Raw genomic sequence first — 24,553 nt, forward strand, 5'->3', positions numbered from 1 at the left:
TCCCCGGAGGCCCGGGCGCGGGCGCGGGCGCGGCGAGGGCGCGGGGCAGACAAAGGAGCAGACAAAGGCGGGCGCAGCCGGGCGGGCCGCTCCTCCCGGTGCGTACGGGCCGGCCCCGCCGGGAGCGGGCGCAAAGGCGCGGCGGGGCCCGGGACCCCGACAATGGGCCGGAGCCGCGCTCGGCTGGGCGGGGGCGGCCGGTGCCGGGAAGGACCGCGGGGCCCCGGGCGCACGGACGCTAGGAAGGCCCGGGGCGGGGGCGGGGGCGGGGGCGGGGGCGGGGGCGCCCGGGCCTCTGTGGGCTCCAGCAGGGCGCGGGCGGGGCGGCTCCCGCGGAGGTCGCCCTGCGGGGGGGGACGGCGCCTCCAGACCGTCACCGGGTGTCCCGGGCCCCGCCCGCGCGCACAGGCAGGCGCCCCCGCCCCGCCCGCCCCGCCCCGCCCGGCCCCGGTGCGCCCGAGGCTCCCCAGCGCGGCCCGGGGGGCTCCTCCATCACCCCGCGGGGCGCGTCCCGACGACCCCGGAGCCCGGGGATGCGCTGCGCTGAGCCCCGCGGCCCCCATAACTCACGGCGGGGTCAGGGGCCGCGCCGCCGCCGACATCTAAGGAGCGGGGAGCCGCGGCCTCGCCCGGAGCCCCCCGGCACCTTCCGACCCTTCCTCCAGAGTGTGGCCCGGGTGTAGGAGCTTCCTCCAGCGCCCAGGGCTCCTGACGCCGTCCTGGCCGCCTTGGGCAGGGCGCCTGACCTGAGCCCCCAGCTCAGGGCCGAGCTCACCCCCCCCCCCCCCCCCCCCCCCCCCCCCGAGCTCCTTGGGGCTCAGCATCAGTGCCCGGCCTTTGTGAGGAGATGATGTTCCCAAGATCCTGGCCCCATGGGACATGCTCTAGAGAAATGAAGGGCTACTGTTACCTGCTGTCATCAGCCTGGTGGGCACCGGCCGGCCGGGTTCCAAGCCGAGCAGAGGCAGGACCGGACTTCAGCTCTAATTCACTCCAGTTCCTACAGTTGGGAATAGGCTGTAGCAGGGCAAGGACAAAAGTGGGGAGACAGAAACTGGCTGGGAAGAGGTGACGGTGGCTTGGATGCCAGGGGGTGTGTGGGCTCGATTGACTGCAGACTCAGGTTCAAATGCTGCTGCTCTGGCCTCTCTGTGTCCTCTGGGTTGTCCCACAGTGAGGCAGCGGGGAAAGAACAGATGTTGGGGGAGGCCTGGACACCTGTCCCGCCCTGGTTTTGGTGACTTTGGTCCTCAGTTTCTCCAGAGTTCTATGGCCAACGTGGAAACCACTGAAATATCCATAGACTGATGGGAGGATAAAGAAAACATAGTGGATCCATAATGTGGAATAGTGTTTGGCCGTAAGGAGGATTGGAGTAACTATACATGCTACAGTGTGGATGGATCTAGAAAACATTATACTGGGGGCACCTGGGGGTGTCAGTGGTTGAGCGTCTGCCTTTGGGGTCCCGGGATCGAGTCCCACATCAGGCTCCTTGCATGGAGCCTGCTTCTCCCTCTGCCTGTGTCTCTGCCTCTCTCTCTGTGTCTCTCATGAATTAATAATAGTTAATAATAATAAAAATAATAATAATAGAAAACATTATGCTGAGTGAAATAGGCCAGACATAAAAGGCCACATGTTGTATGATTTATATGAAGTGTTCAAGATAGACAAGCCCATAGAGACAGTAAGTAGCCCAGTGGTTGCCTGGGGCTGGGGCAAGGGGAGATGGGGGAGTGACCACAACTGCATGTGGGGTTTTTCTTTTTGAACTGATGAAAATGTTCTGGAATTACTGCTGACTGCTGCACAGCTTACTAAAACCCACCAAATTGCATACTTTAAAGGGTGAACTTTATGCTTTGTGAAATATATCTCAATAAAGCAGTTATTAAAAAAAAAAAAAAGTGGCAGTCGAGCTGGATCAAGGGTTCTTACCCTGTGGTCTGGCATGACTTCGGAGGATCCAGGAACCCCTGAAATTGTGGAAGACCTTTCGTGTCTCTGGGTGGAGGCTTTGAGTTTAAGAAGAGAGGATTTATAGGGTCCTCCTGACCGACAAGGGGTCGATGATGCTGGGGAGTCAGCAAAATACTGAGGAGGGAATGGCATGTGTGGGCTCTGCCTAAGGTCAGGGCCCTGGCTTGGGTCTGAGGTCAGCAGAGGATCTGGGGAGCTGTGGAGGTCAGGCCCCATCTCAGGAGCCCAGATGAGGGAGGGGAGGAGACGAGTGTGGCCCGCAGTCCCTTGTCTTTAGGCAACTTGGGCCATGGGGATGCATGTCCTCCCTTAGGGCACCTCGGGCGGGGGCTGCCTTGGGAAATGGAAATGGGGAACGGGGTGCAGCCCCGGATGTCTTAGATGGGGTTTTGAAAAGCATGGTGGCTGGTTACAGTGTCTGCTCTAGGGGCTTAGAGAGTGCGTGTAGATCTTAATCTCATTAAGTGCTGTCGTTGTCATAACAGCACCAACAGAGGGCCAGGCATGTGGATTTTACATATATATATATATTTTAAAGATTTTACTTATTTATTCATGAGAGACACACACACACAGAGGCAGAGACATAGGCAGAGGGAGAAAAAAAAAAGAAGCAGAGGGAGAAGCAGGCTCCATGCAGGGAGCCTGATGTGGGACTCGATCCCCGGTCTCCAGGATCACGCACTGGGCTGAAGGTGGCGCTAAACTGCTGAGCCACCAGGCTGCCCCGATTTTATATTTTTATGAGCATCTCACTTGTCCCCCGTCACCCCACAGCCCTGTGGCATCAGTGCTACCATTACCCCTTTTCACCGCTGAGGACCCCGAGATTAGAGAGGGAAGGGCCTCACAGCTGGCCGAGGAGCAGTGGTGGGAGAGGAGCAGGGTGTTAGGCACAGGAGCAGCCCGGTGGGTGCAGAGCGGGGAGTGGGGGGCATGTAGTGAGCATTCCCCAGCTCCTGCTTCATTGTTTGAAAGCCGTTCTCTGCACATCGCCACCTGTAGCTCAGGCCCTGGGATCCGAGGTCTTTGTTCTCGTCCAGGGTAAGTTAGGATTCGAACGGGGCGAGTGGCAAAGTGTCACTGCGCACCATTACTTCCTCTCTCTGTTCTTTCATTAACTCATTCGCATGAATGAGAACCTGGGCCTGGCCAGGCACTGGGGGAGGGGCTGGACCAGAAGAATGAACAAGGCCCTGGTCTCTGCTCAGGGGGTACTCTAACTGGCCGGGTCCCCGAGCAGCGGGGCACCAGTGGGATTGTCACCAGGCTATGTGGCTGGCTCCCTGTAGCTCTCCCACTCCAGCCCCCTCCTGCGTGTGGTGTCTTAGGAATTTTACACAGGGGTGGGACGAATGTTGTGTCTTGTGATCACCCTGGTGGGTATAGGAGGACTTTGGAAGTATCTTAGGACTCTGGATACTTCACTGCCTGTTTTTTTTTCTTTAAAACAAAATGTTTAATTATTTGACAGAGAGAGAAAGCGTGCAAGCAGGGGGAGCAGCAGAGGGAGAGGGAGAAGCAGGCTCCTGCCGAGCAGGGAGCCCAATGTGGAGCTCGATCCCAGGACCCCGGGTGTATGACCTGAGCTGAAGGCTTAACACCCAGGCGCCCCCATAGCGTGTGGTTTTACCCAGCTCACTCACTGCATGTTTGTTCAGTGAACCCCAGGAATCCCCCCTTGGTCTGTGCAGGCCTTGGTCTTTGCAAGACTTTCTTACATCTTGCCTTCTCTTAGTTTCAATTTAAATGTCTCTTGGGAGTGATTTTCTTTCTGTCCTCATTGCAGACCCTCGGGGACCTGCTTCAGTTGGCAAATAAGCTCTCTCTCCTCCTAAACATCCATCCTTTCCTCCCAGATGCCCTCCTACATATTGTCATTATGGTGAAAAATATGCAAATAACTTTGAAAAACAGTCTCCCAGCAAATGGGTATTCAAAAATGTAATAAATTAACCCCATAATGTAATCTGGGTCCCAAGACTATCCATCATGCTGATGTGCTTAAGACCTAGAAACCCAGATGCCGCAGAGCCGGGTGGATAGAAATGACAGATGAGTGTTCACAGAGCTCCCTCATGGCCCCCCGCCCCCAGCTTCTTGGCCCTGTGGAACCCAAGGCCGTCAGAGGTTTAGGGAACATCTGTCCAGCCTGTTCATTCACAAACGAGGAGACAGAGGCCCTTCTGGGACTAGGGGGGCAGACCCGTTTGAACCTGTCCTCCTGTGTCCCAGCCCGCCTTCCTCTGTTAATGGCTGGCTTTGGATCCAAAGCTGTAAACGTAGGCATTTCGTCCATGGGTTTCTAGTTGACAAGGCAGGTGCCCCAGCGTCAAACAAAGGCTGTTGGGACCTCACTTTCTGCATCTGAACAATGTTGAGAGTTGGGTTGTGTGTCCACCAAGGTTTCTTTGAGGTGCTTTAGCTCTGGGGTCAGGAAACCTACAGGTGGCTTGTGCTGTGTCTTCTTGGGGCAGCGGGCTAAGGCTGGGGGCCTGGCATGAGTCCCGATGTTGCTCACACTGTACCCTAGGGGCCACCAGCCGGACTCTGAGCTTCCCACCCCAGGATCCAATCCTAAGAAACCCTTTACAAGGAATTATTCCCTCCCCCCACTCCCCTCCATGACTGCCACTTCCTGTTGACAGTGAAAAAAGTTGCTTGAACAGCCTCCAGAGAGGGGCAGGGAGGACCCTTGCTTTCTCCAGTGCCCAAGTATCCACAGTGATTAAATCTCAGGGAGCCAGGGGACACTGTTCACAAGCCAGTGAGCTGCTCAACTAGCTCTCTGTGGAAATGGTCTTCTCCTACATGGCATGGCATGGGCAGGGTCCCCAAGTCCTGAGAAGGGTTGTTGTGTCCAAAATGTGTTGCCAGGTGCATCAGTTCTTGAAATAAATCATCTATCCCTCTGGGGTAAGCATGGAATGGCCGGAACTGCTGGGGCAGTCCCCATATATTTTTGGTCATTGGGGCCCCTCAGGAACTTGTTAGAGGGCCAACACCCCACTTTGCACCCAGAGTGATCCAGTAAGTCAGAGAGGCCTGGGTTCCAGGTGTTTAATGAGTTCCCTGGGGATTCTCAAGCAGATTTCTGAGGACTGCTCTTGAGAAGTGGTTTGCTGGTATTCCTGGCTTAACGGGCAGAGTCACTTACCCTCTCCCCTGCCTTTGCCCCATCAGAAGTTGGCAAATGCAAGTTTGAAGACGTCCCAGTGTAAAGGGGGTGCAGTTCTCTAATCCTGAGCTATAACTAAGCAACATCCTGGCGAGATCTGTGTGCCCACAGGTGGACGTGACTCCTAACAAGTTCTTTTTTTTTGATTTATTTATTTATACATGAGAGAGAGAGAGAGAAAGAGAGAGAGAGGCAGAGACACAGGCAGAGGGAGAAGCAGGCCCCTTACCGGGAGCCCGATGTGGGACTTGACCCCGGATCCCAGGGTCACAACCGGCGCTGAACCGCAGAGCCACCCCGGGGCGCCCCTTAACAAGCTCTTATGTCCCTGGAGGTCAGGGTCAAGGTCCCCAGGCTTCTGGTCGTGATTTGTTACCTGTAGCTCCACGGCAACCTCTCTGACTTGTTTTCCCACCTGTAGTGTAAGGGCGGCTGAAAATGAGTTGAAGCCCTGGCGTCAGATTAGAAGTCAGAACTGGGTTTATATTCCAACCGTGTGGCTTGGGCAGATGAGGCCGATGTCTCTGAGCCTGTTTGCCATCTATAAAGTGGGTGTGGAAAATGGGTTAAGGAGGGAATTAAAGAAATCACTGCTGGGTAAGTGTCCGATCTCTGCTAGTGAGGATTTTAATGCTACAGGGTTATCATGCCCCAGGGGCCTCCCAGCCCTTGCAGAGTCCGTGTCCCGGCGGGGGCGGGGCGGGGGGGGCTGCACTGGAAGCAGCCTGCTTCCCCCTCGGGACGTCGTTCGCTCGCCTGTAAAGTGGGGACAAGCCTAGTGGTCGCCCCGCGGGACCGTGCCGAGGATGTGCTGGGGATCCGCGGCCTGGCACGCGCCTGGCGCCCTCCGAAGGGCGGGAACCCCCGGCTGCACCTAGTTCCCGGGCGGGGGCGGGAGGGGACCCCGGAGCCAGCAGTGGAGGTCGCTGTGCTCACCTGGGCCCCGCACCTGGGCCCCAGCAGCGCCCGCCCGCCGCTCGCAGCGCGGAGACCGCCCGGGCACATGCGCAGTGCGGCCCGCGCAGGTGTCCTGCCTCGCGCGCCGGGGGCGGGGCAGCCGGCGGGCGGCCGCGGCCTTCTCCCGCGCGGGGACCCTGCGCCCCGCCCCCGCCCAGGCCCCGCCCCCGCCGGGCCCCGCCCCCGCCCCGGCCGTCCCCGCGGTTGGCTGGCGGCGGAGTGGGCGTGGCCGAGGCGGGCTCTAGGACCCGCCGGAGCCCCGCGGACGTCACCGAGCGGCGTCCGGGCCGCGGGTTGAGCGGGAGGCGCGAGTGTCCGGCCGGGGGCTCCCCGCGCGGGGCCGGGCCAGGCGTCCCCGGGGCCGCAGCCGGTACGCGGGCGGGGGAGCGGGCGGGCCGCCGCGCGGGGCCTTCCGGTCGGCGGGTCCGCCTCGCGCTCGCGGGCCTGCGCAGCCCGCCGGGCCCTCGGGGCCGAGCCCTCCCGCGAGCGCAGCTCCGGCCCTGCCAGCGGCCGGGGGGGCGCAGCCGCGGGCCTCGACCGGGGCGCCGAGTGCCCGAGTGCCCGAGTGCCCGGCGGAGGCGGCGGCCCCGCGGCTGCCCGGACCGTGGCACTAGCCCCGCTCCCGCCCCCCCTAGGTGGCGGTCAGGATGACCACGCTCACGCGCCAGGACCTCAACTTCGGTCAAGGTAGGGAGGCGGGGCCTGCGGGAAGGGGCGTGGCCTGCGGGAGGGGGCGTGGCCTGCGGGAAGGGGCGTGGCCTGCAGTGACGGGGGCGGGACCTGCGGGAAGGGGCGGGGCCTGCAGTGACGGGGCGGGGCCTGCGGGAGGGCCCGGGCCGGGCCGGGGCTCCCGAGCTCTCCCGCTTCTGTGCCCCGCAGTGGTGGCCGACGTGCTCTGCGAGTTCCTGGAGGTGGCCGTGCACCTCATCCTCTACGTGCGCGAGGTCTACCCCGTGGGCATCTTCCAGAAGCGTAAGAAGTACAACGTGCCGGTGCAGGTGAGCCTCCACGCCTGGGCCACCGGGTCACCCCGAACCCCAAAGTGGGTAGAGGGTGGATGGTGAACCCTCCTCCCACTCCCCAGCGGCCTGGCCTTGCCTCCTGCCCTCCTGCCTGGACTTTTCTTTCCATCCCTCGGACCTGGGAGTTCCCCTTGCCCCAGTTAGGGACCAGGCCCTGGGGTCAGACTTGCCCCCAGGGCATGGTCGAAGTTTGAAAGGGCTCCTGAGGTTGGTGACTGTTCCTCTGTAAACCGCAGGGCCTTCTCTCTACCATCGATGCTTTGGGTGGTTTTAGGTTAAAAGGCAGACAAAGCAGTAACATGTGCTCCCCCCGCACCCCCCCACTCTCTAGAAGTGCCGGCCCCTTGGGCTCTAAGGAAACATTAGAATAAATCAGTGGTGGGAGCTTGAAGGGTATTCAGGGAAAGGAAAAAAGAATAGCATTTACTGAGCACCTTGTGTCCTGGGGCCTTATCTCACGCAGTTTGTCTCGACAAGATCTTCCACAGATGAAGTAAGTAAAGCTCAGAGAGGGAGGTTAAGAGATTTGCCTGAGAACACATAGCTCTTAGTTTCAGCACGTAATTTTTGAAAATTGATTTAACTTCTGGATCCCTTCTCTGGGAGAAACGCCTGCATGCCCAAATACACACAACTTAGGGACTTCGGCCTCTGGAGGAGCCCATGGAGCCCACATTAGAAACGCCCACCGGTATATTAAGTGCTAATGTTGAACTAAATTCTTGAATTCTAACTTCTCCCTCTCCCTGGTTCATTCGCAGTTCTTAGCTCCATGATGGGAAGTCAGGGTCTTGGGCGGGGAGCCCCAGGGAGCTGCTGGCCTCTCCCCCTGGGCTCCCGGAGGGGTGGCAGGGGGCTTCCCCGTTGGTGCCTCGGGCCTCACCAGCCTTCTTGGGGTTGTGTGCAGATGTCCTGCCACCCAGAGCTGAACCAGTATATCCAGGACACCCTGCACTGTGTCAAGCCCCTCCTGGAGAAGGTGAGGGCACCAAGTCCCCCAGCCTCCCTGCCCCCAGTCTGCTCCTCCTGCGCTGCAGGATGCGGTGATGCTGGGACCGTGCGGAGTCCCCGTGCTCTGCACCCAAAAGCCTGTTTCCTGTACCCTGGAGACCAGCCTTGCCCAGGGACAGACCCCAGGGCAGGGGGCCCCTGGTTCCTGGAGTTGGCCAAGTGGCACTTGCCCTGGAGGGTTCTGGATTTTTCCCACATCTCTTTCTCTCCCTGCCCTCCAGTTCTGCTAGGCTTGTTCCCTCAGGGTTTCCTCCTTGTCTTGTCCTGCCCCTAAGAGTTACCCCCATGGGGCCCAGGCATCCCCTCCCCTCTTAGTCTGTACCCGGCAGGGGTGCCGACCTGAACTTCTCAGGGGCCCTCAGCCTAGAAGCTCGAGCAGCGCTGTGAGTGTGCCCTCCCATCCTTCCTGGGCAGGGCGGTGGTGGCTGGTGGCGGTGGGTGGGCTACCCCGTTCTGGAGTAGGGGGTTCCTGCCCTTGCAGAATGATGTGGAGAAAGTGGTGGTGGTAATTTTGGACAAAGAGCACCGCCCGGTGGAGAAATTCGTCTTTGAAATCACCCAGCCTCCACTGCTGTCCATCAGGTAAGCGGCCTCTCCCTGGGGTCCTGGCTGGCTGCTGGGAGGCCCTGCAACAGCCCTGGTGCTCACCCCGTTAGGGCGCTCACCCCGTTAGAGCGCTCACCCCGTGAGGGCGGTGTCCTCAGGTTCCTACTGGGCTGCCCCACGCCTCTTTTCCTTCCTGCCTCTTAGGGCCCCTCTGAAAGCCCACCTCCTCCGGGAAGCCGGGTAAAGAGGAGAGTGACGAGGCAGGCCATCCTCACAGGGCCTGTTAGGGCCGAGCCACGGCCGGCCGCCCGGTGGTCTCCATGTAACCCGCGGTGTCCACACTGGAAATTCATAGTATCGCTGACTGGCTGGTCCTGGCCAGGGTCCCCCAGCAGGTGGCACAGGCAGGACACAGACCCAGTTTCCTGACTTCCCAGTCACACGTCCAGCCCACAGTCAACCAGAAGCTGACTGACCCTGGGCCCTGTGTCGGCGGGTCAGCGGCCGGCTTCCCGGGGTGAGGTCAGGGCACCGGAATCGCCCGCTTGCTGTGTGGCCTCAGGCAAGCCCTTCCTCTCCCTGGCCCTTTCCAGACTTCCTGGGGTGTGCGGAGGCTTGGGCTGCGGCCTGGTCGGGCTAGGCTCCCTATGGCCCGGTTTCCAGGTGATTTTACATGTTGCAGACAAGGGAGGTAGCCGGGCCCCCAGGAGCGCACGCACTCAGACGCAGAGGGGGCTCTGCCCCCAGGGCCGATTGCCTGCTGGTGAGGGGTGCCGCTGTGATGGGAGACCCTCCTTTTCCCCTCCAGCTCAGATTCCCTGCTGTCTCACGTGGAGCAGCTGCTCCGAGCCTTCATCCTGAAGATCAGCGTCTGTGATGCGGTCCTGGACCACAACCCCCCAGGTGTGCTCACCCCCCGCCCTCGTCCCGGGCGTTTCCGTGGCTCCGTCTGCATTCAGGTCCCTGCTCGGCTGCAGCAAGCCGCCTCTCTTCCTTCCTGCCTTTTAGAACCTCTGGAAGCCCACCTCCTCCAGGAAGCTACCCTGACTCCTCCCTGGGTTCAGTCTCCCAGCTGACTGTGCTGCCTGGCCCTCGGCTCACAGTCTTCCCCTCTGGGCGCTGCCAAGCCAGCTCGGGAGGGGGATCCCTGACCGGCGGCAGGCAGGCAGGAAGTGGCCCAGCCTTGACCAAACTCTTGCCTCTTCAGGCTGTACCTTCACAGTCTTAGTGCACACGAGAGAGGCTGCCACTCGCAACATGGAGAAGATTCAGGTCATCAAGGTGAGATGAGGAGTCTGGGAAGGTGGGCAGGAGACAGCTGGCGGGCTCTGGAAACCAGGGGCCCGCGCTCGGAGTGGGCGGGGATGTTGCCGCCGTTAGGGCAGCGCCTGGCATCCAGCGGGTTTAGCTGTGTGTTAACCGGGTGGCCACAGGCTCGCTGTGCCCTGCCTGGGCCCTCAGCAGAGGGGGTGGCGCCGTGCCTGCGGCAGCCAGCCCAGCACAGCTCCCAAGAGGCGGGGGGCTCTGCCCACCAGTTTCGCAGCTGGTGCTGGGGGCTTGTTAAACCACTTGGGTTCCCAGCCCAGCTCGGACCTGAGACCCGGCCTCGCCGGTGGAGGACCCGGCAGTCCGCAGAGCTGGGACCTCCCCGGTGATTCTGTGGCTCCCTGCAGCCTGAGGACCCCAGCTCTGGGCGGGGGCAGCAGCGTGAGCGCAGGCCGCTCCCGGCCTAGCCCCGTCCACCTCCCGACCTTGGTCCCCTCCCTAGGACTTTCCCTGGATCCTGGCAGATGAGCAGGACGTCCACATGCATGACCCCCGGCTGATACCACTGAAAACCATGACGTCGGACATTTTAAAGGTGAGCCGTACCGCAGGTGTGCTGAGGCCTCGCCGGAGGCCTGTGGCTCGAGGCTTGGAGATGACCAGGGAATGCCCGGGCTAAGGCTCCAAACCCCGTTCTCTTACCCGGCGGCTGCGCCATACAGCCCCAGCCGCGGGCGGAGCTGCGTGCCAGGGGCCGGGGGGTGCCGGCCGTCCTCCTGACCCCGGCTCTTTACTCCTGCCCCCTAGATGCAGCTCTACGTGGAAGAGCGAGCTCATAAAAGCAGCTGAGGGTGTGAGTGGCCCCGGCAGGGATGCTGCAACGGCTGGACGTTGGCCGGGGCCCAGCCTAGGGCAGTGCTGCGGGGCCACCCTGGTTTCAAGTGCTCTTACTGCCTCGGGGTATGGACCGGCCCCCCTCCAGCGCTGAGGGCTCAGGTCTGGCGGCCTTCGCGGACGAATTCGCCCCAGGAGGGCAGGGACGATGCTTGGACCTGGATTCCTTATCTTAGCTCCTGCGGTCTGGCCGGTCAACACGGTCTGTCTCAAGTACTGTGCTGAGTGGTTTCAATAAAGGGCGCCAAGGGCCGAGCTGGGCTGTCCCCAACCGGAGCGGGGAGCGCAGGAGCAGCCGCTGGCCGGGGGGAGGGGCTGCCTCGCCGCCACAGTGCCAGGGCCTCCCGCCACCAGACCCAACCCCCGCTGATCTTACTGAAAACGTTTATTGTCATAAAATGTCAGAGTATGTGACGGAGTTACCGCCAGCTGGTGCGTTTGCCCCAGGCTGGAAGTGGGACAGCAGCTCCCCAGCAGGGCCTCGCGCCCAGCGCAGCCTCAGCGGAGGGCACTGCTGCAGGTGGTTTGGTCCAGACACAGGATGGAGGAGTGGCTAGCAGACACGGTCAGTGGAGATGAAGCGAGGGGGGCAAGCGGGCGGCCCTCTCCCGGCCCTGTGTGTGCTCGGGCTGAGCGGGGGACCGGGCCGGGTCCCCAGTCACTTTAGGGCCGATGACGATGCTGCTGTTGGTGACGCGGGGCCCGTACCAGCCCGCCCAGAACTGCGTGTCCTGGCCTCCGTGCTGGAAGAGGATGTGGCGGACGCCGGGGGGGTAATCGGAGAAAGTGTGGGAGACCTGGCAGGAGGGCAGGGGAAGAAGTGATCATCAGGGCTGGGGAGGAGCAGGGAGGCCGGGAGGCTGGGGCTCCAGGTCCCGGTTTCCTGCCGTCCTGGCCCCGGAGAAGTGGGTGGTGAGGGGCAAGCAGGTGAGGCCTCACCTCCATCCACTTGGCGCTGTTCCACTGATCGATGGTCACAGGCGGGGGCTCGAAGGAGGCCAGGACGATGTAGTCGGCAGAGGCCAGCTGCACTCGGATGTGATAGGTACAGCCACAGTCGGCTCTGGCCGCGAACCTGAGGGAAGGGGGGCTCAGGACTGCGTGCCCCAGACGAAAGGCGGCCCTGGAGGCAGGCCGCTCACCCACAAACTGGAGCCCTGAGGCAGACCGTCCTGCCCTGCCCGAGGCCCAGCTGACTTCCCAGCTCTCCGGGCCCTCCTGTGTCCCTGGGGTAAGCAGTGTGCAGGGCCGCGTCGGGGCCAAGTGGCAACTCCTTTGGGTGTCCAGTGAAGACGTCCCCTTAACAAAGCAAAAGGCTCTCCACAGAGATAAAGGCCTGGGCGGTGGGAGCTGTGTCCCTGGACCTTGTACCGGATCAGACTGGGGATTCCGTGGGAGATTCTAGGGGTGGCCTGTGTGATGGGGCTGGTACAGGGCCCACCTTGTGCTCAGCCCCGCTGTCCACACCCCTGCAGCTCTGCGCACTCCTCAAACCCCACCCCCTGCTTTAGAATGGTGGCCCTGGGGCCCCACGGGGATTGGGGTCCTGCTTCCGCTGTAGGCCACGCCAGAACCTTGTACAGCCCTGGGCACCGAGCAGGAGCCTGGGAAGGGGCAGAGAGCTGCACAGAGAAGGGGCAGGGGAGGCAGGCGCAGAAGGCCTGTGAGCAAGGTCCAGGGCGGCTGGGTCCGGGTGTCTCTGGAGCTCTAGCATCAATTTGTGACAATTTATCTGTAGGCCTCAGTCTCCCCATCTATAAACTGGAATTAACACGTGCTGATGCAGGGTGCAGGAAGGCCAGGAGAGGTGTGAGCGGGCCGAGGGCTGGCTGGTGGCAGGGGCATGTGGGTGCGGGGCCAGGTGGGCCGGCCGCCGGGGCAGCCCCACCCTAGGACTTGGCTGGGCAGAGTGGGCGCAGCCTGTTGGTGCTCCCGGGAAGATGAGGGGACGATGCAGAGCGTGGCCGGCCCCACTCACCAGTCCTTAACCACGATTTCAGGCCGGACCGTATCTAGCAGCTCCTCCCAGTAGCCCTCGGCCTTGAGGTCCACCAGCTGGGACTTGAGGCACATCCTGTGGAGCAAAAGGAAAGGCTCACGCTCCCAGGTGCACTTTGCATGGCTGGACCCAGCACTGTCCCCTGATTCTGCAGAACTGCTGCCCCTGGCTGGTGCTGGCCTACGGGAAACACGCACTTGTGTGGCGGCCTGTGGTCTAGTTCCATGAACTCGTGTTCCTAGAGGAGGAACCCGCAGACCCAACTTGCCCTAATCACCCAGGGGCCCTTATTCTTCACCCCCCACTGCTATTAATCTCGGCCACTGAGTTCTCCTGCTCTAAGAAGCGGGAGACTCTGAGCCCGTCTGGGAACCACCTTCCACCTTCCTCGAGCTGCACAGACAGGCCCTCACTCTGGCCTGAGATTTGGCAAAAGTTGTCCCAACCCTCTTCCCCTCAACACTGCAGCCCGGTGGTTTATCTTACTCATAAGATGTGACAAAGTACTTCTTGACTTTGGAGTCAGGAAAATCTGTCCCGTGGTCTCCAGGGAGGCTCTCCACCTTCCATTCGTCTCCCCCATTGCAGTCAATTTGCCAGGACTTCATATCCTCTAGGGAAAAGCAGAAGCCGAGGTCAGAGCCCGTGTAAAGATGCGGCCTGGTCCTTCCCGCCTGGGCTGGGCTTGCTCACGCTCACATCTCAAGGCGTGTACCCCAGCTGGGCCTCGGGGCGCCCAACAGAGTGCCCTTCCTCCCAACACGTTTCCACCTGTGCCGCCAAGTCACGTGTGGTCTGGGGCTTCCTCCCTCCCACCCTGTCCCTGACTGGCCTGACTCCTAGCATGAAGCTGGGGGGGGGGGGGGGGCGGGGAAGCATTACCAAAAGGCTAAATTAGCATTTCCTTCCTTTTACGTTGCTGAGGAGCTACGGGAAACACCGGGAAACACCGAAGTTTCAGTTCTCAAAACGCAGTTATGAGGGGCCGGTGATGACGCTTCTGTCCTTAATGACAAATGTTTGTCCCAGTGCAAACCACTCACTTGCCTGCCATCTCCCCCGACACCCTAACTCTAGCTGAGATCTGAAGGGGCCCAAAGACTGATTCACCGGCTTGCCGTTGGGTCACGGGGACCCCCTCTGCCCAGCGCGGGAGGGCTAACCGACAGTGGGCATCCTGGGCTGGCGGCACACAGTAACCCTGTATTCTCACTGGGCTGGCCTGGCAGGTCCCGTCTCCCCCTTCAGGCTGAGACAGGAGGACCTTAAAAAAAACCAGCGGTGTTTCTCTACCCCGGCTTGGCTTTCCAGAACAATCGCCGAGGGAGCTTTTCCCAATTGGTCCTGTGCTCTACTAGGAGCCCGCACCCACTCCCCAGGTGCCCCACGGCCTGCTGCCAGTAGAGAACGAGAGGAGTGACCCAGAAATCCAGGAGTGGGGCTGTGCCGAGCAGAGGCGAAGGAGAGACCTAAGCTAGACAGCTGCCAGCCCAAGCCCAGCGTGATCAGGGCTGCAGGCGGGCTCTGGGGAGCTGTGAGCTGAGCTGGCGGCCCAGCGGGGCAGCTTCTGAGTGGGATCTGGGGCAAGCAGAGAGATGGAGCGTGTGAGCCATGGTCTCTGGGGCCTCCGAGGGGCCTGAGCACCTGCATCAGGACCAGGCCCTGGCAACTGGCCGGTTCTGGATCTTTGGTGGGATGCTCATTCTGGGTCCCCATCTATAAAATGGAGCCAACCCTACTTATTTGGCCAACTCCTGGGGTCCTCGTGAGGATCAGAAGAGAAAATCGACAGGAGAGGGATTCTCAGTGTACACACTGTGCCTGCACTGATTGCTGCTGTAGCCCCAACATGAAGTTTGGTGCCTGGTGTATAGTAGGTGCTCAATGAAAGGGGGGAAAAAAAAAACCCTTGCAAGTACAAGAGAACATTAAAAGCTAAACGGAGGCTTCAAATGATGTGCATGCAGGAACATCTGGAATTCCTCATTTCCTTCCTCTGGGTCACGGGGACAGTGGGAGGGAATGACCTTTGTGAAGCCCGCAGCCAGTGAAGTCCAGGACCTGGCACGGGGGAAGCCCTCCACGCACGTCAGGAAGCTTGGACCATGCTGGGGGGGGGGGGGAAGGTGAACAAGCAGTTGGTTTGTTCATTCCATAAACATTTTTCGAGCACAGGCTGTGTGAAGGCGTCACTGGGGACACCGGGCAGAGTGGTGAGCAAGACCTGTTAGGCCCCTGGACCTTGGAGCTTGTGGCAAAGAAACAGCCCCGCCACCCTGGGCGAGAGCAGAGGCTCGCAGGTTCAGACAGTGCTGTAGAGACTGTAGAGGTACTGGGCAGAGGGGACGGGACAGAGGCGCGGGCCCACGGTGCTGAGGCGGGGGACCGGGGGCGTCTGACCCGAGGGCGTTTGGTAGGTGCTAAGGGTGTGCGAGAACACCCCAGATAGTGTGGGAACCCCAGGGGCGGAGGCCCTGAGCTTCAGGAAAGGGAGGGAAGCAGCCCCGGGCGGCCCCCAGCCCACCTTCAGCACACGGGTTGCGCAGCAGGTTCCGGCGGAGACTGCACAGAAAGAAGAAGATCTTCCAGTCAGCCACAGGCTGGTCCCAGTCCTCGGTGATGAAGCCCTCCCGCAGGCACTTGCGCTTCCAGAGGGTCACCAGGTCGATGAGGTCCCGCCAGAGGCTGCAGACCGGGCGGCAGCGCAGCAGCAGCTGGCGGGCGGGGATGTGCGTGAACACCTCCAGCAGGATGCTCTCGGGCAGCTCGTTGATGCTGACCAGGGCCATGGCGGGGCGGGCGGGGCGCACACAGGCCTGTGGGGGAAACTGGTTATGACCCTGACCCGGGACCTGGGACGAAGGACCCAGGGGCTCCTCATCCTCTTTTGCTTTGTGAAACAAGAGGGGTTTGAGCACCTTTCCAGGACTTAGTAGGCTGCAAAACTGTGGAGTGGTCACCGTCACGTGCATTTGAAAACATGTGATAAACATTAAGGACTTTAGGAGCTAATATTTAAAGAGACCCTCTCCCAGTAAAAAAATGATTGCTAAATTTTAAGTTGTTGGGCCCAGTGAGCTGGCACACCTGGCCACCGTTTTGTCGTCTGCGGCCCCTACAGGAGGTCGTGGTGACGTTCTTTTAGTGCTGACAACTCAGCGTTAGTCTGGGGATGTAATAATGGCTTTACGCTGTAGGTCACAGCTTCCCTACAGGGTGGGGCTAGTGCTGGCAACCGCATTCCTCTCCCAGGTCGCGCACTTTGGCCTGGAAGCCCGAAGTGATGAAACTCCCTCGTGGGGAGCAGCTCCGCCTCCGTCCCGGCTCGGGCATCAGGCCAGGGCCCACTCCTGACTGCTCAGACACTGCACAACACATTGAGGGACCCCGAGCAAGGCTGCCCGGGGTTGGATCCCCGCCTGCGTGGCTAGTGGGCGAGAGAGGCCAGGCCCTCCCAGCCTCCGCAGGGCCCGGGGGACCGAGCCGGTGCAGGTAAAGCTCCCCGCCCAGGGCCGCCGGGAAGTGCTGCAGAGCGTCAGGACTTGGGCTTCCCTCCCAGCAGCTGTGGCCACCTGCCGCCAAGAACACCGGGTTTTGGAGCTTCCCACAGTGCCAGCAGCGGAGCCCTGCCTGGGGGAGCCCTGCCCGGTGGAGCCCTGCCCGGGGGAGCCCTGTCCCGGGGAGCCCTGCCCGGGGGAGCCCTGCCCGGTTAGCCAGGTCACTGAGGGCCCCGGTGGGGGGGCAGCCCCGTCCCTCACATGGGCCTTGCCGGCTCCGCACCGGCTCCAGGGCCCTTCTCATGTCGCACGGGGCCTCGGCCGAGGCTCGCAGGGCTCGCAGGGCTCTGGAAGCCTCGGGCCAGGCGCGCCTCCCCGACACGGCCCCGGCAGCAGTGCTGATGCGAAGGGTCCCAGGGGCCGGGGCTCCCGCGTCCTCAGGAGGAACCGGAGCCGCCTCCAGGGCCCGGGCCGCCAGGTGTGCAGCGCGGCGCCGCCCGACAGCCCCCGGGGCCCGTCGCTGGGCGGGGCAGAGGCGACCGGGAGGACCGGCCCGCCCCGCCCCCCGCGCCGCTCCCGCGCGCACCTGGTCACCCGCACCCGCTCCCCTGCTTTCCGCCGCTCGGGGGGGCCGGGGCGAGGCGGGCCGGGGCTGCCCCTGTGCCCCGCGTCTCAGTTCCGGGCCGTGTGCGGCCGGAGCGCGCTGCGCCCACTTCTCAAACGCGGAAGCTGAGGCTCGGGGAAGCGCGCTGCCGCCCAGGGCCCGCGGGCGTCGGTGCCCGGAGGTCCGGACCCCCCGGCCGGCGCGCCCCCCGCGAGGTGCGGCCCGCGTCGCTCCCCGGCCGCGCTTCCCCGAGTCGGGGCCAGAGCCCGGCCCCGCCCCGCCCCGCCCCGGCCGCCGCCGCCGCCCCGGAGCCCCCGCCCCGCCCCGCCGCCCCGGGGCCGCGCCCCGCCCGTCCCCCGGCTGGGCCGCCACCTGGACGCGGGCTCCGCGCCCCACGGGACCGGAGCTCGGGGTCGGCCTGGGGCCTGCGGCCTCCGCTGCGCTGCCGGCGGCCGGGCCCCGCCCCGCGTCACGCGCCGCGCTCCGGCCCCGCCCCCGGGCCCGCTCGCCCCGCCCCCGCCTCCCGGCCCCGCCCCCGGGCCCGCTCGCCCCGCCCCCGCCTCCCCGGCCCCGCCCCCGGGCCCGCTCGCCCCGCCCCCGCCTCCCGGCCCCGCCCCCACCTCCCGGCCCCGCCCCCGGCCCCGCTCGCCCCGCCCCCGCCTCCCCGGCCCCGCCCCCGGGCCCGCCCCCGCCTCCCCGGCCCCGCCCCCGCCCCCCGGCCCCGCCCCCGCCTTCCCGCCCGCCCCGCCCCGGAAGCCAGCGTCTCCCGCCGCCGCCGCGGGGACCCCGTAGCCTGAACCTGCCTCCCCTGCAGGGCGCCGCCTCCCTCGGGGGATTCCCAGCCTTCTCCTCGCCCAGCCTCCACCTCTGCGCAGCCCACTCGGGACTCTTCACCAGTTCCGTCGCTGTGGGGAGGCGGGCGGGCCTCCCGTCCCCCCACCCCCCGCTCCCCTCCCGTCCTAAACCCCCGCAGCTCCCCTCCCCTCCCACCTCTCCCCTCCCCCGCCCTCCCATCCCCCACCTCTCCCCTCCCTTCCCAGCCCCCCACCTCTCCCGGCCCTTCCTAACCCCCCATCACTCCCCACCTCCCCCCCTCCACCCCACGGAGATTACTGAAACTCTGGGCTGGATCCTGGCTTTTACCTTCATGAGGGCATGACCTCAGGTAGGGCTCAGTTTACTCAAAGGTGAAAACTTCTCTGCGTTTTTTTATTTTATTTTTAAAAATTATTTATTTATTTATGATAGTCACAGAGAGAGAGAGAGAGAGAGAGGCAGAGACACAGGCAGAGGGAGAAGCAGGCTCCGTGCACCGGGAGCCCGACCTGGGACTCGATCCTGGGTATCCCGGGTCTCCAGGACCGCGCCCTGGGCCAAAGGCAGGTGCCAAACCGCTGCACCACCCAGGGATCCCTTCTCTGCGTTTTTGTCATTAATTCCTTTCTTCCCCCAACAAGTCATCATCAAGCACCTACGTGCGGCCACCACAAAGGGTCGTGCAGGCTGTGCACTGCACAAAGGTGCCTGGCCCAGGCCACCTCGTTGACCCATCAGGGCTGCACATGCCCCAAGGGGGCCTTTTGCTAACTCACCCCTACGGCTAGGGCTAGGGAGTGGTGTCCCTGCCATGGCCGAGGTCCCAGTCCAGGTACCATTGAGGTCATTGAGCACCTACTGTGTGCCACGAACCGTTCTCAATGCTTTGGCCTCAGCCAATGTCAGGGAAGCTCTTGGCAGAGTCAGACACGAGCGGCTGGGGTGGTGATGCACCGCGCGTCAGCGTATTCGGGGGCCGCCTAGATACCCTGGCACGTCACCACCCCAGCCTTGCGGCCGGGCCTCCGGAGGGCTGCTGGGCGAGACGCTGGCTGCGGGTTAAGGGGTCTGTACTAGGCCCTGGCCCTGCCGTAGCCTGGCTCCTGCGTGTCAGCCATCCCCCGTACCTTGGACAGAAGCCGCCCGGCTGTACCTTCTGCAGGTGCAGGGCACGACTTCCCACGAACCTCGCCTTTCCTCCCAGAAAGCACAGGGCACAGGTTGGGCTGGGAACACCTTTTATTTAGCTGCATGCAGCAGGGGCAGAATCAGAGCACTGCTTCCTTCCAGCAGCAGGGAGAGGCCGGGGTGCCCTCAGGCAGGGAGGGGGGGCTCTGGGGGTGGCGGTTCCAGAGCTGGGGGCGGGCATCCCAAGCCGCAGGGGAGCTGGCCGAGGCGTGGGGCCGACGGGTGGTCCTTGAAGGCCAGCCACTCACCTCACCCAGGGCTTCCATGCCCCACTCCTAGAATCAGGGTCTAACCCTACCCCCACACACCCTGGGTTACCATGCACAGGATTCCAGGGGTCTTTGGAGACCCAGCCCCCCCACGTGATGTCCATCTGACTTCTGGGACTTCCTGGACAGTGGGGTCAGTCCAGGCCTGGCCTGGCCCCCACCCCCATCGTGGCCCTGCCCATGTCAGACGAGGCCTGAGCCTCATCCCGAGTCCCCTCTCCGAGCAGGCAGGCCGAGCAAGGAGCTTGGCGGTGACAGAATGGGACAGAAGACAGGCCGGCACAGCCCCCGTCCACTCCCAGGTCTGTCGAGCCACACGGTCACCTCTCAGCGTTGGCACCAGCCAGGGTGTCCTGACTGTCCCTGCTCTGAGGGCCCCCAGTGGAGACAGGGAGCGAGGGCCCCGGAGGGGAAGGCAGAGACACACATCTGGGTCATCTAGGTGGGCACCTGAGCCTGAGGAGCACTCTGGGAGGAGCCCGCGAGAATACCTCGCACCTCCCCAAACTCAGGGGCCCTGTTTCATAGAGGGCCCCCCCCTGCCCTCATCCAGGTTGAGACCTTGGGCCGGGAGCACTGGCCCCCCGTGGCCTGTGAGGGCCACACAAACTGAGAGTCTCCATAAAATAGGCAACAGGGGGTCTAGGGTGAACTAGGAGGTCTGGGGGAGCCTGGTCCCCCTCCCCGTCCCTAACCCAGCCCTTCCCTGACAGCAGTCAGGGTGTGGGGGATCAGAGCTTGGGGGGCGTCAAGGCAGCGGGGGCCCGATGGTGATGCTGCTGTTGGTGACCCTCGGGCCGTACCAGCCGGCCCAGTAGTGAGTGTCCACGCCGCCGTGCTGAAACCAGATGTAGCGGACGCCGGGCGGGTAGTTGGAGAACGTGTGAGAGACCTGGGTGGGGACAGGGGGAGGGCGTGAGAGAGGTCAGGGGGCAAGGAAGGGGCCAAGGTCTCACTGCTGGACCAGGAATTGGCAGATCTGAGTTCTCATCTGAACCCTGTGGTTTTGGGCAGGCTACTTCCCCTCTCTGCCTCAGTTTCCTCATCTGTAAAATGGAGCAAAATCTTCCCAGGGGCACTCCACAGGATGGCCCAAGCGCAGCTCAAAGGCACTGAAGGGAACTGTGCAAGCTGCCAAAAGATGTCCGATTACGGTCATCACTGGGCACGCGTGGCTATTTAAGTTGCAATTCATTAAAATCAGATAAAATTAAAAATTTAGTTCCTCAGTCACAGCAAACACTGGCTCGTATTCAAGTGTTCCACGGTCGCACGGGGCCGTCGACTACCGTACCGCACAGATGCAGACACAGACCGTTTCTAGCACTGGTCAGATCCGCAAACTATGGCCTAGGGGCCCACTGCCTGTTTTTATAAATAAAGTTTTATTGGAACACAGCCGGGTCCATAAAACTGCGTTCGCTGCACAACGGCAGCGTCGAAGAGCTGAGTCGCGGTGACAGAGACAGCCCTGCCGGCAAGGCCTAAAATACTTGCTTCCGGCCCGTTAAGAAAACGTTTGCCGCCCCCCTGGTCTAGGGAGTAGTAAGAGCCGACGTTCGTGACCAGGAAGGGTCAACCGTCTCGGACGTGGCTTTACCAGCGTCCTTTCAGAGCTCGGGCGGCGGAGGCCCGGGTGAGAAGCAGCAGAGCTGGGATGTGAACCCAGGCCTGTGTGACTGCAGTCTCGGCCGTGGGCGATATGCCACCTGCCCTCTCCCTGGCCCACACACCTCCCTCCACTTGGCATCGCTCTTCTGCTGGATGGTTGCCGGGTCTGGCTGGAAGGTCCCCAGGGGTGCGTGTGCTGACGACAGGAGCTGAACGCACAGCTGGTACTTGGACCCGCAGTCCGGCCTGGCTGCGAACCTGCGGGCAGAGGTTGGAGGGCCCATCAGGGCCTGGGAGATGGGGGCAGGGTGGGGGTGGGGCGCCTGAGTGGCAGGCCCCCCTCCCCCAGACCCTCGCTCCAGGCACTCACCAGTCTTTGACCTCGATGTCCGGCCGTGTGGTGTCCATCAGCTCCTCCCAATACCCTTCGGCCTTGAGGTCCACCACCTGGGACTTGAGGCAGGTGCTAGGGGCGGGCAGAGGAGTGGGAGGGGCTGGGGCTCAGTATTAGGGCACTGGGGCGGGGGTGGGGGGTGGGGGAGAGGGCTAGGACTGCCCTTCCCAGAGAGGAGACCCTGGGGTGAAGTGACTTGGGTTTGCCCCCCACCCCAAGACTTCCCCAGCCTTGGATCTTACTAATAAGAAGTCACGAAGTATTTCTTGACCTGGTCATTGGGGAATTCCTTCCTCTGGTCTCCAGAGAGATCCTCCACCTTCCACTCATCACCTCCATTCACGTCCAGACTCCAGAATTCAAAGCCCTCTGGGCAGAAAGCAGAATTCACATCACAGGGACGCCCCCTCCAGGGGTCTCTTTCTAGCCGGTGCCCCTTTCCCCCCCGGATCCTCTCCCTGGATCTCTGCAGCTGCCCTCAAGCCTCAAGCTGTGGGACACTGCAGGTCAGCGGGGGCTGTCTCCTATCAGGTGCTTCCTGTGTGCCCAGCACCACGCTAGGTGGTTTCCACTGGGAATCCCACGACACGTGCCATGGGAACGACCAGACCCCTCTGTCAGAGAACGCTCTGACGCCAGCCAGCCAGATCTGGGGCTGGTGGCTCTACCAACACTGGGCCGCGTGACCTTAGATAAGTTGCTTTCCCTCTCTGAGCCTGGGTCGTGTCGTCTATGACCTGGAGTTAAGAACAACAAGAGCTAAAAAAAAAAACAACAAAAACAACAACAACAAAAAAAAACAACAAGAGCTGGCAAGCTTTTTCTGTAAAGGGCCAACATATTTTAGGTTTTGTGGCCTACCTACTATCTCTTTTGCAGTCTTTTTTTTTTTTTTAAATAACCATTTAAAACTCCCAAAACTACTTTTAGTTCCTGGGCCAGATTTGGCTCATGGACCATCGTGTGCCAACTGCTGGTCAAGAACATGGCTCTTGGGGAGTCAAGTGAGGCAGGCATCTGAAAGCTCTGGACAGCTTGGAGTCATTTCATTACCACTGGCTCCAGGATTGGGCACACAATGGGGAATGAGGCTCCCAAACTGTCCCAGTGTCGAGCCGAGGAGTTACAACATGGTAAGGGAAAAAGGGGGGGTCTAGACGATGTAGAGGATTTACCTGTTGTTGTAATATGCTGGAAAGAAGACTGGATCCCTCATTCTTCCATAAGTAAAATCCCCTTTCCACTCTGGGGAGTCCTAGTGAGCTTAGCCCTGGAGTCTGGGAAGCAGGCCAACAAAATATGGCTCTGACTTCCTGGTCTTGTGTCTTGGGCACACGTAGTCCCAACTGGACAACAGTCCCTCTCCCACAAAAGGTCACTGGGGAAATAATCTTAAGGATGGATTACAAAAATGCCACTCTTGGCTTCAGTTTGCCCATCTGAAAAACGGGAACGCTAGCAGCACCTACCTCTTAGGATTACTGTGAGAGGATTAAAGGCGTTAAACCATCCCAAGTGCCTGGCTCATAGGGAATGCATAGTGCAAGTCAGCTGCTATGGTGACAGTGTATGCGCCGGGGGCAGACGCCAGACCCACTGCGCACCCCACCTTCAGCACACGGGTTGTGCAGCAGGTTCCTGTGGAGGCTGCGTAGGAAGTAGAAGATCTTCCAGTCGGCCACAGGCTGGTCCCAGTCCTCGGTGATGAAGCCCTCCCGCAGGCACTTGCGCTTCCAGAGGGTCACCAGGTCGATGAGGTCCCGCCAGAGGCTGCAGACCGGGCGGCAGCGCAGCAGCAGCTGGCGGGCGGGGATGTGCGTGAACAGCTCCAGCAGGATGCTCTCGGGCAGCTCGTTGATGTTCCCCACGGCCATGGCGCGTGGCTTCTGGACGCCCCCCTGTGGTTATTGAAAAGCTCCACTAGACACCTGCTGCCTCCCCAGAGCTGAGCGTGTGCAGCAGCCCAGGGTGGAGGCTGGAGGACGTCCCCATCCTGGCGCTGCCTTTACTACCTGGGGGAAATTCACAGCGCCTCTGCGAGCCTCAGTTTCCTCCTCTGTAAAATGGGACCAAGAGGGGTACTGAAACGGTTCAAATGATGTGACACAGCAGATGCTCTATAAAAGGTGATTGATTTGGGGGCATCTGCCTTGGGCTCAGATCATGATCCCAGGGACTTGGGATGGAGCCTCAAACCGGCCTCCCTGCTCAGCGGGGAGTCTGCTTCTCCCTCTGCCTCTGCTCCTGCTCTCTCTCTCTCTCTCTCTCTCGCTCAAATAAATAAAACTTTTTTTTTTTAAGGTGATTGATTTTACTGTCATCTCACAACAGCCCCTAAAGCATGCTAAGGAGGCCCAGAGGGGTGCGAATACCTGCCCAAGGTCACCGAGACCGGGGCGGAGGACAGAAAGACTCTTCTGTGACTCTAGGGCGAGCCGCTTCCAATAGGCTTTAGAGCGTCAGTGACAATGCGCGGTCCCCGGAACCGTCCTGCAAGTCCTCAAACGGAGGAGGGAGAGGGGCTGAGGCTGGAGGCAGGGGGGCCACCGGCTCTGACGCAGGTCCTAAGAGCTCAGCGGCCGCCGAGTAAACGACCCGCACAGCCGGGAGCGGAGAGGGGTGGGCGATGGGGAAAGGCCCTTCCTGCGCTCCGACCTCCGTGCGGGACCCCGCGCACCTGCGGCCTCGCACCTCGCGTTGTGGCTTTAAATGCCCTCCCGCCCCCCCCCCCCCCCAGCCGGGGCTCGGACCCTGCGCAGGCAGTAGCGACCCCAGCCCGGGCTCTCGGCCGCGCCGCGCTGCCCTCCGAGGCCTGGGCCTTGTCCGCGCCGGGCCTCCCTCCCGCAGCGCCCGGAAGCCGCCCAGCCGCCCGCCCGCCGGGCCCCGGCCCGCCCGCGCCCCCTGCACCCCCGGCGCCCCCCGCGCCCACTCCCCACCGTCACCTGCGCTCGGCCGCCGCGGCGGGTCCGGCTCCGCGGTGGGGCTGAGCGGGCCTCGGCCTGCGGAGCTGGAGCGTGCGCCCCGCCCCCGCCGCCAGGCCCCGCCCCCGCCGCCAGGCCCCGCCCCGCCCCCGCCCCCGCCCGCCAGGCCCCGCCCCGGTCCCGCCCCGCCCGCCAGGCCACGCCCCCGCCACGCCCCCGCCCGCCAGGCCACGCCCCCGCGCCGCCCCCGCGCCGCGTCCCCCACCGGGACGTAGGAAAATTACCTGGGGGGGGCGCGTGGAGGAGCCTCCGGCCCGTCCCTCCCTCCTCCCGGGCTGCGCGCCCCGCACCCTCCGCCTGACCCAGGCTCGCCGCCCCTCGCCTCCCTCCCCCGGCA

At 62.5% G+C, this 24,553-nt stretch overlaps 3 protein-coding genes across 9 annotated transcripts; 1 reads left to right on the plus strand and 2 right to left on the minus strand.

Annotated features, from left to right (window-relative positions):
• The first annotated feature begins 4 nt into the window (after nucleotides 1–4).
• MAD2L2 (mitotic arrest deficient 2 like 2) lies at nucleotides 5–11,074 on the plus strand. Of its 2 annotated transcripts, none has more exons than XM_072751196.1 (9): nucleotides 5–98; nucleotides 6,754–6,805; nucleotides 6,998–7,116; nucleotides 8,048–8,119; nucleotides 8,633–8,733; nucleotides 9,506–9,600; nucleotides 9,905–9,978; nucleotides 10,466–10,558; nucleotides 10,771–11,074. In XM_072751196.1, the coding sequence occupies exons 2-9, from the start codon at nucleotides 6,766–6,768 to the stop codon at nucleotides 10,810–10,812; spliced, it is 636 nt and encodes a 211-aa protein (XP_072607297.1). In that variant the 5' UTR covers nucleotides 5–98; nucleotides 6,754–6,765; the 3' UTR covers nucleotides 10,813–11,074. The 2 variants fall into 2 exon arrangements, with proteins under 2 accessions (XP_072607297.1, XP_072607296.1); XM_072751195.1 differs by lacking the exon at nucleotides 5–98 and adding an exon at nucleotides 6,378–6,488.
• Nucleotides 11,075–11,227: 153 nt separating this feature from the next.
• Nucleotides 11,228–17,449, minus strand: FBXO6 (F-box protein 6). 3 transcript variants are annotated; one of them, XM_072751191.1, is made up of 6 exons: nucleotides 17,330–17,449; nucleotides 15,381–15,672; nucleotides 13,343–13,469; nucleotides 12,836–12,931; nucleotides 11,797–11,932; nucleotides 11,228–11,654 (listed from the first exon to the last, which is right to left on the minus strand). In XM_072751191.1, exons 2-6 carry the CDS (start codon nucleotides 15,643–15,645, stop codon nucleotides 11,424–11,426), a joined length of 855 nt encoding a protein of 284 aa, XP_072607292.1. In that variant the 5' UTR covers nucleotides 15,646–15,672; nucleotides 17,330–17,449; the 3' UTR covers nucleotides 11,228–11,423. The 3 variants fall into 3 exon arrangements, with proteins under 3 accessions (XP_072607292.1, XP_072607293.1, XP_072607294.1); XM_072751192.1 differs by lacking the exon at nucleotides 17,330–17,449 and adding an exon at nucleotides 16,940–16,962; XM_072751193.1 differs by lacking the exon at nucleotides 17,330–17,449 and adding an exon at nucleotides 15,944–16,363.
• A 1,545-nt stretch (nucleotides 17,450–18,994) lies between these two features.
• LOC112929743 (F-box only protein 44) lies at nucleotides 18,995–24,286 on the minus strand. Of its 4 annotated transcripts, none has more exons than XM_072751199.1 (7): nucleotides 24,178–24,286; nucleotides 23,608–23,725; nucleotides 22,845–23,133; nucleotides 21,507–21,604; nucleotides 21,212–21,307; nucleotides 20,964–21,099; nucleotides 18,995–20,122 (listed from the first exon to the last, which is right to left on the minus strand). In XM_072751199.1, the coding sequence occupies exons 3-7, from the start codon at nucleotides 23,107–23,109 to the stop codon at nucleotides 19,962–19,964; spliced, it is 756 nt and encodes a 251-aa protein (XP_072607300.1). In that variant the 5' UTR covers nucleotides 23,110–23,133; nucleotides 23,608–23,725; nucleotides 24,178–24,286; the 3' UTR covers nucleotides 18,995–19,961. The 4 variants fall into 4 exon arrangements, with proteins under 4 accessions (XP_072607300.1, XP_072607299.1, XP_072607301.1 ...); XM_072751198.1 differs by having other exon boundaries at nucleotides 21,478–21,604; XM_072751200.1 differs by lacking the exon at nucleotides 23,608–23,725 and having other exon boundaries at nucleotides 24,178–24,280.
• Nucleotides 24,287–24,553: the final 267 nt, after the last annotated feature.

This window comes from Vulpes vulpes, chromosome 2 (assembly GCF_048418805.1).
Source record: "Vulpes vulpes isolate BD-2025 chromosome 2, VulVul3, whole genome shotgun sequence".
Taxonomy (NCBI): domain Eukaryota; kingdom Metazoa; phylum Chordata; class Mammalia; order Carnivora; family Canidae; genus Vulpes; species Vulpes vulpes.